The 14,301-nt window shown below is 27.4% G+C and overlaps 1 protein-coding gene across 2 annotated transcripts in view; it reads left to right on the forward strand.

Annotated features, from left to right (window-relative positions):
• The window catches only part of LOC108558569 (runt-related transcription factor 1-like), a 38,501-nt gene that overhangs the window by 9,201 nt on the left and 14,999 nt on the right, over positions 1 to 14,301 (forward strand). For both annotated transcript variants that reach the window (XM_017915531.1, XM_017915533.1), the window contains exon 2: positions 9,671 to 9,784. In XM_017915531.1, the coding sequence (XP_017771020.1) occupies positions 9,671 to 9,784 (114 nt within the window). The remainder of the gene's footprint in view (positions 1 to 9,670; positions 9,785 to 14,301) is intronic.

A 14,301-nucleotide genomic window follows, 5' to 3' on the forward strand; every position in this document is an offset into this window, starting at 1 on the left:
GTGCGGATATGATTATTGCTGATTCACTATAGTACGGTTTAAACATTTAAAAACAAATTAAATTTGAATTGAATAAAATAAAAATAGTTTCCAAAAAAAAATGTGGACAAAATTATGTCCAATTTCTTTTTATGCGGTTCTAAAGTCCTCGATTAGTCCGTTTTCAAACAGTATTGCAATATGTGATGTATTGCTTTATTACAATAAATAAATAATTATTCAATTGTTATGATTAAATAAAACATATGTAATAAATGATCAATAAATATTTAGTATTGTTATTACCATTAAATGGCAATAGTGTTTACAAAATGCAACAGATACAGAAAACGTGTATAAATAGGTAAACATAATTATGTTTTAGTTCCGATGGAAACTTTTTAGCCAAACACTGAAATCGCAACGATATGAATTATTTAATAACATTCGATACACAACAACAAAAATAATAATTAAATCGATCCTTCACATCCTGCATTATACATCGAAACGCATATAAATAAATATTTTCTGCCCCATTTATTTCTAAATTCTAGATAATAACAAAACAAAAAAATCCCCAACTTCCTAGTGGAATTAAACATCTTCTTATACTAAGAGTAATATAGGAATGCGAAACTATTGAAGCCCGAGAAGCGATAAATTACATTATCACTCTGCTTTTGTTTTCCTACCATCAACTCAAGTGGATTCAATTACATTCTCTCTCACTATCCATCTCGTGCATGATTGCCTGTTTAGTTATTTTTTTTTTAATTTATATATTTTTTGTCCTGGGTGTAATTAGCAAAGAAATGTTTTGCGTTTCAGATAAACAAATCATTGCTATCTTATTCCGAAAGGCGATTCAATCGGTTTCGCCTTCTTTTGTGAATTTATTTTCTCTCCTGCAAAGTGAAATACATCTTTTATTCATATCGCCTCGCGTGATTCGCAAGTGTCAATAATATAAACAAGACCATTATTTCTTTTACCAGAACGTTTATTTATTTTTATTTATTTATTTATACGATTCCTGATTTTAAATCTTTCCAAATTATTGGGAATTGGTAAAAGGAAGTGGGAATACCTACCTGGTTGATAGTTTTCCTTGTTCATAGAAAACAAGAAATTTATTTGTAAAAACAATTAAAATGATAATAAAAAGAATAATTTTGTAATTAGATAACTAACGTTCATTATTTAATTTATATAATTCAATCATAGAATTCGAATCAATAATTTTCACGAATCCTGTCTGATTTTCTTCATTTTTACAAATTATATCTTGTTGATAGTTTCATTGGTTCATGAAATATGATACAACCAAATGATAATTTCGGGATTATATAACTAAAAAAATCGGTTTAATATTACGAATCCTTATTTTCCTCATTTTTTTTCGAATTGTAATGAAAGTGGGAATACCTATCGACGATAACATCTGTGCTTCATGGAATCTAACAAATTTATTTGTAAATAATATAAGAATGATGATAGATAGAAGAGTATTGGAATTAGCTAACTAATTACTTAATACATCTTAGAATTCGGATTTGTTTTCAATAATTTACACGAATCCTAATTTTCCAAATGATTGGGAATTAGAAAAGGGAAAACCACAAATTTCAAAGAACAAATTTATTTGTAAGTCAATAAAAATGGTAATAAGAGAATAATTTTGGTATTAGATAACTATTAATTATATAATTAAATATTGGAATTCGGATTTATTTTCAATAATTTACACTTATTTTTTCAATTTTTTCTTATTTTGGAAATTGAAATATCTATTAAATAACTAAAGACAATTAAAAGGATTACAGTAGACTTACATACAACTTTTTTGTTATATAACGCGATTTTCGTACAATGCGCAATATATCATTATTTATATTATCCGTGTTATACGATGAAAATTCTCTTGTAACACGATTTCCTATTTAATTTACGATTCCTGATTTGCCTCCAATTGTTACGAAGTGGGAATGGGAATACTTATAGTCTATAGCATCTGTGGTCTATAGGAATGATAATAGAGAGAATAATATTGGGATTACAAAATAAATCTTAGAATTGATATTTAGTTTTATCAATTTTAGTAATGCTGATTTTCTTCAAATTATTGGGAACTGAAAATTGGTTGGGAATATTTATAGACAATAACTCTCGTGGTTTATGGAATAGAACAGATTTATTTGTAAAGCTAATCAAAATGGTAATAGGAAGAATATATTTGCTATAATATATGTAATACATATGAATTTATTTAGCTTAAAGATTTAATACGATTTTCTTTACTCATTTCATAAACTTATTTAAATTAGGGGAATTACCTGTAATTGATGTAAATTATATTTGTTTTGTATCGTGGCCAAAGGGATTTACATGTTATTTATAAATTGTAATTTGTATGCAATAATATCTTATAATTTATAACGTAATATTTTTATGTATAAATGTAGGTTGTGCATAATTATTGCAATAATAATAAGATTTTTTTTTTCTAAAACTTTTAAATCTATATATTTTATTCAAATAAATTAATTAGAAATATAATTTCTAGCTGAAAAAATACAAATAAATAGAACAAACCTTATAGCTATGAATCTATATCATTCTTAAAGCAGTAAAAGAAAATAATCGGGCTTCAACTTTGTGTAAACAAAAAAGTTTTCAGTAAAATAAATTAGTAATAAGACTGGGCCAAAAAATCTGCTAAACATTATCATTATCTTATAAACATATATTTATTAAATTTAATTAATTAATCCAAAAATAGACTTTTTTTATTGAATTATAATGAATTTACAATATTATTACTAACAATATAGAAAGAAAATAATTTATAAACCAATTGAGATGAATACTTATTAGAAGTAACATACTTAATATTACTAGAAATGGATAATACTAAAAGTATGTTTATTATGAAACGACGAATGTGGCTTTTAATGGAAATAGACAATGGTCTATTTGAAACGTTAATAATTTTACCACTAAACGTATATACAATACAGAAACTCAGGTTGAAAAAAACTCAAGTCGTAATAGAATATAAACGATATGAAATTTTAAGAGAAATTTAGCTATAAATGTATGACATTAATGAATTGTAACGGAGCGCCATCTATGATCAAGTTAAAAAATATTTTTTATAAATAGATGATTAAATGCTGATGTATGTTCCGTAGAAATTGTTTTAAATCATAATTAACATTAGCAATTAAAAAATTGAAAATTATATTTGATTATATTATTTTCTTTGTAGATTTGATTCTTCGCTTCTGGAATGGTCTAATGACATTTAAATGCGTGTGTTTGAAATTGTTTCCATTAATAATTTCTTTAAATTTTAGCGCCATTTGTAAAAGAACAAAAAAAGTTATGATTAAATAAAAATGTTAATAAAATTTGCTGCCTGTTTCTCAAAATCCGATATGAATGTTGTGAGAAAAAATAAATAATTAGCAAGATTTAATGATATAGCTAGTTTTGCAATCAAAATAAAAAAAATACTAATTTGTATTATGTTTTGTAACAGACAATTTTTTTACAAATTATTTGTAATTTTATTAATATGACAGCAACATATGAATTAAGCTGCAGCGCCATCTGCGAACAAAGTAAAAAGTTTTCTATTGAAATTTAGTACAAACGTAATTAGAAATTTGAGAAGATGATTGGTTTGTGGACGCGTGTGTTTGTGATGTGAAAATTATGAAAATGGAATTTGTAAAAGGTAAATGATGAATATTATAAAACGAGGGGACGAGTATCCATCCATTCAGGAGCGTCCGGGATATTCGGCGCAATTACTGGATTAGCTCCGCAACCGGTTGATAGTGATGTTGTCAAAGTGACAGAATCCTGGTAATTGCTTATTTCAAATAAACCAACATGATCTGCGCCAGATTATTATTTCCATATATGTTTGTACAGTCGCGATATAGATTAAATGTGCATCGTGCAATTTAAATCCAGTGACCGAACGATGGACGGAAGCAAAAATGAACGCGAAATTATTAAATTTTAATCGTCCGCAAATCCCTGAAAACGAAATATGAAACAACAGCACACGAAACGACCTGAAGCTTGATTTACACACAACAGCACAGGTTGTCAACTCGAGTTGGAGTTCAACAATAGTCTTGACAATATTCTCTTCAAAACGATTAATCCAACCACACACATACACACTCACATTTATAAATACAGACATAACATACACACGTACTTCAAGCCAAACCGCGTCTCGTGTCGCATTCTTACGGTTGAAATGTGGTCGACTTTTATTGCAATCCATTAGGTTCGAAATGTGGAGAGGAGAGACCCACTCAGTTGATTTATCTACGAAATTATCGACGCCTATTATTTAAAAGACGATAGAACATTGTAGCAGCATTCTACATTTTTTTTTCTTTCCTTTTTCGATCATCCAGCATCTTTGGACCGTTTTTCTCATTCGTCTTTGAATGCAGAGCACGCGCATCTTCGATTCTTCTTAATTTGCATACATCAATTGAACACAGGTGCAGGCTCAATAAGCTATATTCACGTTCTGCTTACTCATCCGGATCACTAACTTTTATAACAACAAACTACTTCCAGTTACATTCTACACCTGAATTTATTGTGTGATTATAATTACAAATGATCTGTGGATGCCGATTTTATTTCTAGAACTGTGTGCGATCATTGCACAACAAACTTAAATTCTCAATCTTATTTTTACTTACAATTATAACCATTAACAAGAAAATTACAAAATATATGTAATTTCTAGAATATTTAATAAATTTAGAAAAAAAAAACTAATTAAATTCATTAAATAAATCTCATTTAAAATAAATTTTAGACTGTTCTTGGTCGAAATGAACCAAAAAAGTTTTTATAAATAAATTATTAAAAAAATCTAGTTTTAAAAATAATAATTAATTGCGTTGTACCTAAAAAAATAATCACCGGATTACGAAATTTTAAAGGTTTTTTTTTACCGTTAAGGAAAATCCGCCGGACGGACAACAAACGTAATCGGTATTGATAAGAAGTGTATGAGAAAAGAAACACATTTTAGTGGGAACTAAATATAAAAACGCCGAAGTGAAAACCAAATATTATGTAATTATTTTTAAATTTGTAGTGAATTTGTTAGTAATTAATATTATAATAATAATTTGTTACAAATACAAGAAATTACACTTGATAAATGAGAATCTAAATGCGAATTACATTCATTATAAATTGATTAATGTTACAACTTGTATAATTTAGCATTCTTTAGTGTAATATTAATAATAACAATCATAAAGTATACATTCCTCAATTTTCGAATCTAATTTGGGTTTTACAATGGATGAACTTTACATTAATTCTTATGGGGAAAATGATTTCGGTATTCGAACAATTTGGTGAGAATTATAACATTTATTTGTCTTATATCAAATTTATAAAGCATAACGTGATTTTTCTCACAATATTAGTATTATATATAGTGGAATCTTTTTCTACAATAAATCGGTTTCCGAATAAATATTTATCAGTTTCCAAACCTAATTTTGGTTTCCCAATAGATTAATTTTACATTAATTCTTCTGAGAAATTTCGGTTTTCGAACAATTCGATTATGAATTAATTATATTCTATAAACAATGATCCATTTATTCCATTATTATGAAACTTGTGACAAACATAAACGGATTAACTTTATATGAACACTTATAGTAAAATGGTTTCGGTATTCGAACAATTCGATTGTTTGAAAACCGTTATGAATGAATTATATTTTATAAGCACAATCCTTTTATTCCATTATTTTGAAACTTGTAACAGACATAAACGGATTAACTTTATATGAACACTTATAGTAAAATGGTTTCGGTATTCGAACAATTCGATTATTGAAAACCCGTTATTAATGAATTATATTCTATTAGAAACCATTCATTTATTCCATTATTTTGAAACTTGTGACAGACATAAACGGATTAACTTTATATGAACCCTTATGGTAAAATAGTTTCGGTATTCGAACATTTCGATTTTTGGGTAATCTTTTTTTTATCGTTTTCTTCTCCTAAAGTTGAGATAAATCTCTAAGCAAAGTAAATTTGATTTTATAGTTAATTCTGTTTTTCTTTCCTCATATTTTATTCTCATCACAAAATGTATAATTTTGCAAAATAATAATAAAAAATTCTTCGTTTCTGTTAATTGAAAACCTTTCTTATATTTATATTATCACCATTCTCAAAACAAAATAAATCAGCAGTGGATGTTATGTACAAGCATGTAGCAGTGACTTGAGTAAAGCTTAGTACTATTGTATTTAACAAATGTTAAAGGTCACCCATCTTCTACACAAATTGCTTAACTTAAGTAATCAAACTATTATAAACAAATTAAGAAATTATATTGCAAATCAAAAGTGAATGGTTTTAATTACGGAACTGGAAAACTGACATTAATTTATACTAAATAGTTTGCATAAATGCATCAACATCTGACGAGGTTAAAAATAGATACACACACTGTTTCAGGGAATTTGGGAATACACAAACAGTTCTAAAAAAAAGAAATATTGCATAGTTGCATTCGTAATTTCAGCGCGATTTTTCCAACCTTGCTCCGCTCTGCAATTAAGTTTCCACTGGCGAAATGTTTCCATGTAAACGGTTTTCCCCAATATAACAATTTCCGTTTATTAATTAATAAATCACAAATTAGTCATTTCATATACAGATTTATAACATTTTTTTTATATATTATTCATAATTATTATACTGTTATGCTTCTTTTCATTTTTTTTGAATTATTGAATTATTTTGAAAAAAATCTATAAATTTTTGTAGAATAATTCGGTTCTCCCAAACAAAAACTTCTCAGTTTCAAAACCTAATTTCGGTAAAGTTAATCCATACGGGAAAATGGTTTCGGTTTTCGAACAATTTGGTTTTCGGTTATTCTTTAGAAACGAATTATGTTCTTGAACCGAACTTCTACTGTATTTTGAAACGTATACCAGTTATCTCTTGAATAGACATCAACATTTGTGTCATGTAAGGATTTTACTGTATGCGCAAAAAATAAAAAAAATGTAAAGGGAACAAAATTTGTTATTTAAGAAAATGAGAGAAGTCGATAATTTTGACTAAAATAAATAATATTTAAACAAAATTTAAATGAATTTATACATTTTTGTTTTGTTTTGTCGATTCTAATGGCCACTTCCATACGAAATATCCTTAAAGCTTAATCTTGTCCATTATCGAGCGGTTGTGGTTAAATTATAATTCCCTATTTTTCGTTTCACGGAAAAGCTGGTCTGGATGTGGTTTTCATTCCAATGCGAAACATTTTTTTTTTTCATACATGACATATTTCGAGAAAAATAATTGAAAACGGTTATATTCAATTTTCATTATTCAAAACAAAACTGAAACTAATAAGAAAAAGCAATGAATTATGGTGGAAGAAAAAGGTTACAAAAGCTACATTAAATTTCTATGTATAAAATATTTATATAATCAAGACTGTTTACTTCTCTTTAGTATACAAATATTGTTTGTTAAACAGACAAAATTTATAAATTGTTTATTTATTTTTGAAATGTAAAACTTTGTTCTACTTTTTCGTATCTTTGTTATAATCTGCAGTTATTTTGTAACGAAATCGTTAACCGCATTGCAATTAATATCTTACCACAATTCTTTATCAGTTAATCATGTTAATTTAATCAGAGTAACGTTAAAATTTAATTTATATTATTTGCCAAAAAATATACAAAAAAAAATCTAAAACAGTTTTTTTATCACACTGTTATATACATAATAAATTTATATTAATTGTCATTATAATTTAATTAAAAAAAACTATTGTTTTATTGTATTAATGAATAATTAAAGCATAAGTAAAATAGATTTTTTTCAACAACTCGTTTTATTTGAATTAGCAAGTTAATTCACGATTAGCTTATCAATTGTGATAAGCCAACACACAATAAAGAAAATCGTTATTTTGTATAAGATTTTATTTATGTTTAGAACTTCATAACTTATTTCTCTTAAAAATATGTAATTTATATATAAAAACTTTGTGATAATTATTAATAAAAAAAACTTCAAAATATGTAATAATGAAACTAAAGCAATAATTCGCACAGTGCGGTATCAAATAAAAGACTTTAAACTGAACAAACAGAGACTTTATTGTATAAATTTATTTTTATTTTGCTGAATTAAAATTTTGATTGTTTTTGAAATTTTCAAACCGTACTATAATGAATCCGGACTGATCGAAGCCGCAGTATGCGAGAAAATAATTGTAGTTGTAAATTTTCTAAGCGGCATATGCATTTGATGTCTAAGATAGAAAAGCAATGAAAATTATTATTGAAAACTCATTCACGTATTTATTGCTAATGTATAATGTGAATAGTACGTTTTATTAATATATAAAGAAGCCGCAATTAAATTATATTTTTAATGAGTTGTTAATTAAATTACCGCTTATTTCCGAAAACAGGTTTTCTGCGTACATTGTTAATATTCAACTTCATTTAATTATTATTTAAACTCTGATGTATTTTTTCTCTGTTTAATTTTGTTTATAAAAAATAAAATTAAAACAAAATCGTTAGTGAAATTAAATGTTCTACTAATTATATATATTTTTGTTTACATAATTAATTACTATTTTATATATTTCTTAATTAAGATAATATTTAAAATATAGAAAAGTTTTACATATAACAAATACAAATAATTTCATCTAAAATTAATCTATAATTATTTACGTAATTTTAATAAATTATGTTGATAATTTAAATAATAATTATTTCATATATAAAATTTGTTTTTACTCTCTAATATTTTTTCTTCATTTTATGTAATCGAAAATACAAAGTTTCAAGCAATTTATATAATGCATAAATTATAAATCATATTAACAAACCAATAATTTCATTACAAAATTGAAAAATGTATATTGAATATAAATCCATAATTCTTTATTAAATTTATTATAAACTTTTATTTTTTTATTTTCTAACCGTACTATAATGAATCAGGACTGACCAAAGCCGCACTATGGAGGTATTACTGTATTTTAAACTAAAAATTGGAAAAAAATGATTATAATTATAAATTTCCTAAGCGGCATACATTTTTGATGTTAAGATAGGACAATTTATATTGAAAGATTTCGGTCAATGCGTTTTCTTTATACATAAATCTTTACAAAATTTATCTTATTGCTTATATTAGTTACTACTATGTATGTTTGCTTGGGTAATATAAAATTTTATGAGAATTTAAAAGCCTAACACTTTCGACGTTGAAGGTTATTTCTACTTCATTTTACTGACAATCTATTCAGTAAGATAATATTAAGTTCTAAATCATTTTTTTATTAATCAATTTAATAATGTTAAATTTAAATTTGTATAATAAAATATGAAGTAAAATGTAAATAAATGGGCAAAATGAAAATGCGTGATAATTAAATGTCGAATTATGCTTGTTAAGACAGATTTATGTCTAATGTTTAGAATGGTGTGGATGCAGCTTTATATAAATGAAATGATCAAAACAAGAATAGAAATAGTATAATTTAGTAGTGAAATAAATTATTAAACAGTACTTTAATATGAAATATGTTTTGTTGAATGTATTTATATATTTTTTTTTTGCAGGAAAATCCTTCACCATAACAATCACAATATCAACGTCGCCCCCGCAAGTGACTACCTACAATAAAGCCATCAAGGTCACGGTGGATGGACCACGGGAGCCCCGTTCGAAAACCAGTAAGTGTATAACGCATATGGAAAGTTGCGACCCTTATGTGAGAATAATCATCACAGCTTAGAATGGGACAGACATAGAGATGAACGGCAATTAGGCAGCAATTTTTGCGTCGTACAAAGGACTTGCCAATAGGGCCTTGGGCGATCGGTCTTTTCCTCCGTTGCTGTTACATAATTGGGGGGACCTGCTGCTCGTTATTATTTTGTTGTTTAGGTGTAATTTGGTTGTGGCTCCGCGCAAAAACGCGTCCCAGTTGTTTCCCGAGTCGCATTTTCTTATCCCAATATTATTCTCACTACGATAAAAGGCAGTATATAGCCAGGAAATGGGGGACCTTATCACGAAACTTAGTAGCTACACGCACAAACTAATCAAAAGCCTAGTAGAGTATTTGTTTGTTACTTTAATTCCGTGCGGAGAGGGATAGACTTGTGCTGCATGAATTTCTCTTTGCTTATTACGGCCACGGCCACCGTGGATTATGGAAACTCGCGAAATGAACGGGGGTTGAATAGGAGGAGGAGGAGGAGAAGGAGGTGTGTCGTGGGGGACGTATCAAAGTGGATGCCAATTAGTATATCCTAATGTATGGTTAATACGTGGAATGTCTAAGGTAATTCCCAATTAAATCCAGCATTCTTCGAATAATCAGTGTATTAGTATGCAATTAATTTTCTGCCCCCTCAAAATATCTCATCAGCCGCAGCGTGGAAAGAAATTCGCCTAGGATCAAAGCTGCTGGGGGGTTGAAAAAGGGTTCGGAAAGCAACAATAACAACAGAATAAAACATAATGTATTCACTTGTGTGTACGTAGCTCGATTGCGTGTGGAAAATTGTACTAATTTAGGCGAAAAAAAAAACGAACATATAATACACATAAATGTTTTACTTTGGGGTGTTTCACTATAATAACCACGGAATACATTTGTACTAAACCCGCGTTATTCCACACGTTCTCTCTTCTACTTCTTTTTTTTTATATCGTTCTTCTTCTTGTTTCACAATTCTTTCAGTTATTCTGTTTTTTTTTTATATTGTATTTACTCCAATTCTCCCCGCGCGGAATAGGGTTTAATAATGTTGGCGATCCTTTGTGTCCGAACACGAAACGCTTTTTTTAATGACACCCCCCCGAAACATATGTCCGAGTTGCTTCGAAAACAGCACAATAACAAAAGGAGAGGATAAAAAAAAGGTGGAAGAACCGAAGTCATCTGTGCACGACAATATCCATGGCACGAAGAGATCAATTTGCTGTTGTTATTTTTTTTTTTCGTTTTTGATAATTAAAAATAATTAATTGATGCAAAATTTTAACATTTTTAAACATATGTTTCTTTAATAATTGTGTTGAAATAATTGCTTAAACTATACTACATTATTTACTAGTCACAACTAACATTTTAAGAATATTTACTACTCCTGGTAAATGTACACACTTACTTGAAAATTCATATTTTTGCTATAACAGTTTATTGGAAGTATCAAGTAAATATAAAAGTGGATTATAATAAATAATAACAAAATAAGTATATAAAGGATAGACGAAATGATCAAGTATTTGCTATTCCTAGTGTATGTAATGTACATATTTACTAGAGAATATATATATTTGCTTCAACAGATTAGTAAAATAATCAAAAAATTATAAAAATTGATTTTAATAAATAATAACAAAATATTTATTAATTGATAGACAAGATTAGTAAGTTTACTTGTATTAACGTTATTACATAAAAATTTCTCAATAATTTGCATTCTATTGTTTTATACTTACTACTCAATATATACATTTACCTTAGAGTTTAGTATAACTAGAAATTACTTATTTAGAAAATTAACGAAATTTCCAAGGTCACTTATTCGAACTTTATTTTACAAATTTAGAAAATATATACATTTACCAGTCAGTGTGTATATTTACTTGTTAACGTTTGTATTTTGATTAATTGTGAAAACAATTACCTTACTAATTTTTCCCAGATTTGTTTTTTGTTCCCGGGAAACAACAAATGGCACTTACTACTCAATGTATAAATTTACCTTAGATTTTGGTAAAATGATCTTATTAGAAATTACTTATTTATAAAATTAACGAAATTACGAAGATTACTTATTGTAACTTTATTATACAAATTTAGTAAATGTATACATTTACTAGTCAGTTCTTAACATTTTTAGTTGATTGATTGTAAAAACAATTATTTTACTAATTTTTCCCGGATTTTCTGTTCCCGGGAAACAAGAAATGGTTAATCAAATCTACCTACTTCATTTATCACATACACGTATTACATATAAACATACACAAAAATAAAAAAAAATGATTGCATAACTGAAGTCAATTATGTACAGCAATAGATGAAATTGATCATTTTACTATTTATTCTTTTAGTTTTCGTGCAAATATTTTCATTAAATAAATAACGAAATTTATAGACCACCGATATAATTGCGATTTGCGGTCTTCGACAGCAACACGTTTATTTATTAAAACCGGGCGGGCACAAACACAAATACGAAGAATTACAATAAAATCGGAACGTTCGGAATGGCTATTTTCAATAAACAGCGTTAATTAACCGATGCTTCATAAATACGGAAAGTATGTGATGCGGTTTATCCGCATTGCTACTTCACGCGCTTTCAGCATTCCATAATTCGAATCATAGGGACTGTAGAGATCACCGATCATCTCTCTGTCTGTTTCTCTCTATAGTCTATCATTATCTTCATTATTTTCTTCTCGTTGTTTGTTTCCTTTCTTCTTCTCCTTCATCTTCCACTCTTTTTTTTCTACCTTCTACACTCCTCAGTTTCTTTCTTTCTTCTTGTTTTTTTTTTTGTGTTCATGTTGTTGTTCTTTCGATGATACTAATTCTCTTCGCTACGCGTCTCGGGAGCTACCGGTTATTGGGCAAAACTGTAATGATTTTTATCATCTGGAGGCATTACCTCTCGAGATTTCTAAATTGTTTCTCGCATCGCCGAGCATCGATTCCGTTTCGATATAAAACAACATCATCATTATCATATCCCCTGTTAACGTGCCATTGCGCTTCTATGCGATGAAAATAAACGAAATCACAGAGAAAATGCACGGTACAGTTTTTCTTACTCTCGCAATTTTACGAAACAGTTTTGCGCAATGTCTGATGGCATTTTCTAATGTCGATAGGAAGATTATTCGATCCTGTTATTACCATGGAATTAGTCCATTCCATGGGCGTTATTCTTAGAGCATCTCGATCCAATCAGCTCGAAATTATTGTTCGTGTACTTAATAATAGTATTTAAGGCGGCAACAGTAGCGCGAACTCAAATTGATGCCTAAGATTTGTTCTTTTTTTTCTATTCTGTCCACATTTCGTCGATAGATTACAAATAGAACAAATTGAAAAATTTAATTTACTTTAAACGCATTTTTATAATTTTGTATACAATAATATTTTCACTAGATTAAAATACATTACATAATAGTATTATAATTTCAGAATAGAAAGTACATATTTTCTATATATGTGACATCCTGTAGAATTTCAGTGAAATATGTTTCAATTAAGTGATTTTTCTTAAGTAAAATTTACTTTACAAATTAATCAATATTTTACTATTATTATTTTCTTAGAGTTAGTACTAATATTGTTATACAAGTGTTTCTCGATATTTCCAATACATTACATGATATTGTTTTATAGTTATGCTAAATTATTTGTATAACAATACCTTGTATAGTGCGGCTTAGATTCACTATAGTACGGTTTGAAAATTAAAAAATAAATTCTAAAATTATTATTTTGCCTCTTTGTATGTGGTTTATTTCTATTTTGTATAGTTCCTCGATTTGTCCGGTTTAAAATAGTCTAGAATATTGGTAGAACCGCACTATGCGAGGTACTTGCAGGTCCTATACTTGCATGCAGAATCCCTTTATCCGAGTCATATTAAGCAGATGTTCAAAAGTTTGAAAAAATAAGTCTAAAGGTTTCTTTTTGTTACAATTCATATCTTTTACAATCATTCAAAATAAATTACGATGAAGTAGTTTATTATAAATAGATATTATCAATAAAGTCGTATTAATGAATCATTACTTTAAGAATGAGATTGATTTACATTGAGAAATGATAGAAACTAGATACAATGGTAAATATTAATTAAAAAAAATCAATCAAAAGAAGATATTTTGTAAAAAACTTCAACTCATTTTTCAAATTATATTCAAAAGTAGGTACAGAAAATAAAATTACATATCAATATTGAAAATGTATTATATGAGTAATACCTCGTTTAACGAAATTTTATTTAATTTCTTTGTAGAGTGAAACTTCTCTTTCTCTTTCATTTATCTATTGTCTAAGCTTAACAATAATACTTCTTTCAAAATGAGTTAAAACTAAGTGCAAGAAATTCTTTAATAAAGACTAATATTTTCTTTGACATCGTTACTAATAAGGTTTTTTAAATCTTCAACTTTAATAATTATCATCTTCATCATTCAATAAATTATCAAT

Source organism: Nicrophorus vespilloides, unplaced genomic scaffold, assembly GCF_001412225.1.
Source record: "Nicrophorus vespilloides isolate i.1.1-1 unplaced genomic scaffold, Nicve_v1.0, whole genome shotgun sequence".
NCBI lineage: Eukaryota > Metazoa > Arthropoda > Insecta > Coleoptera > Silphidae > Nicrophorus > Nicrophorus vespilloides.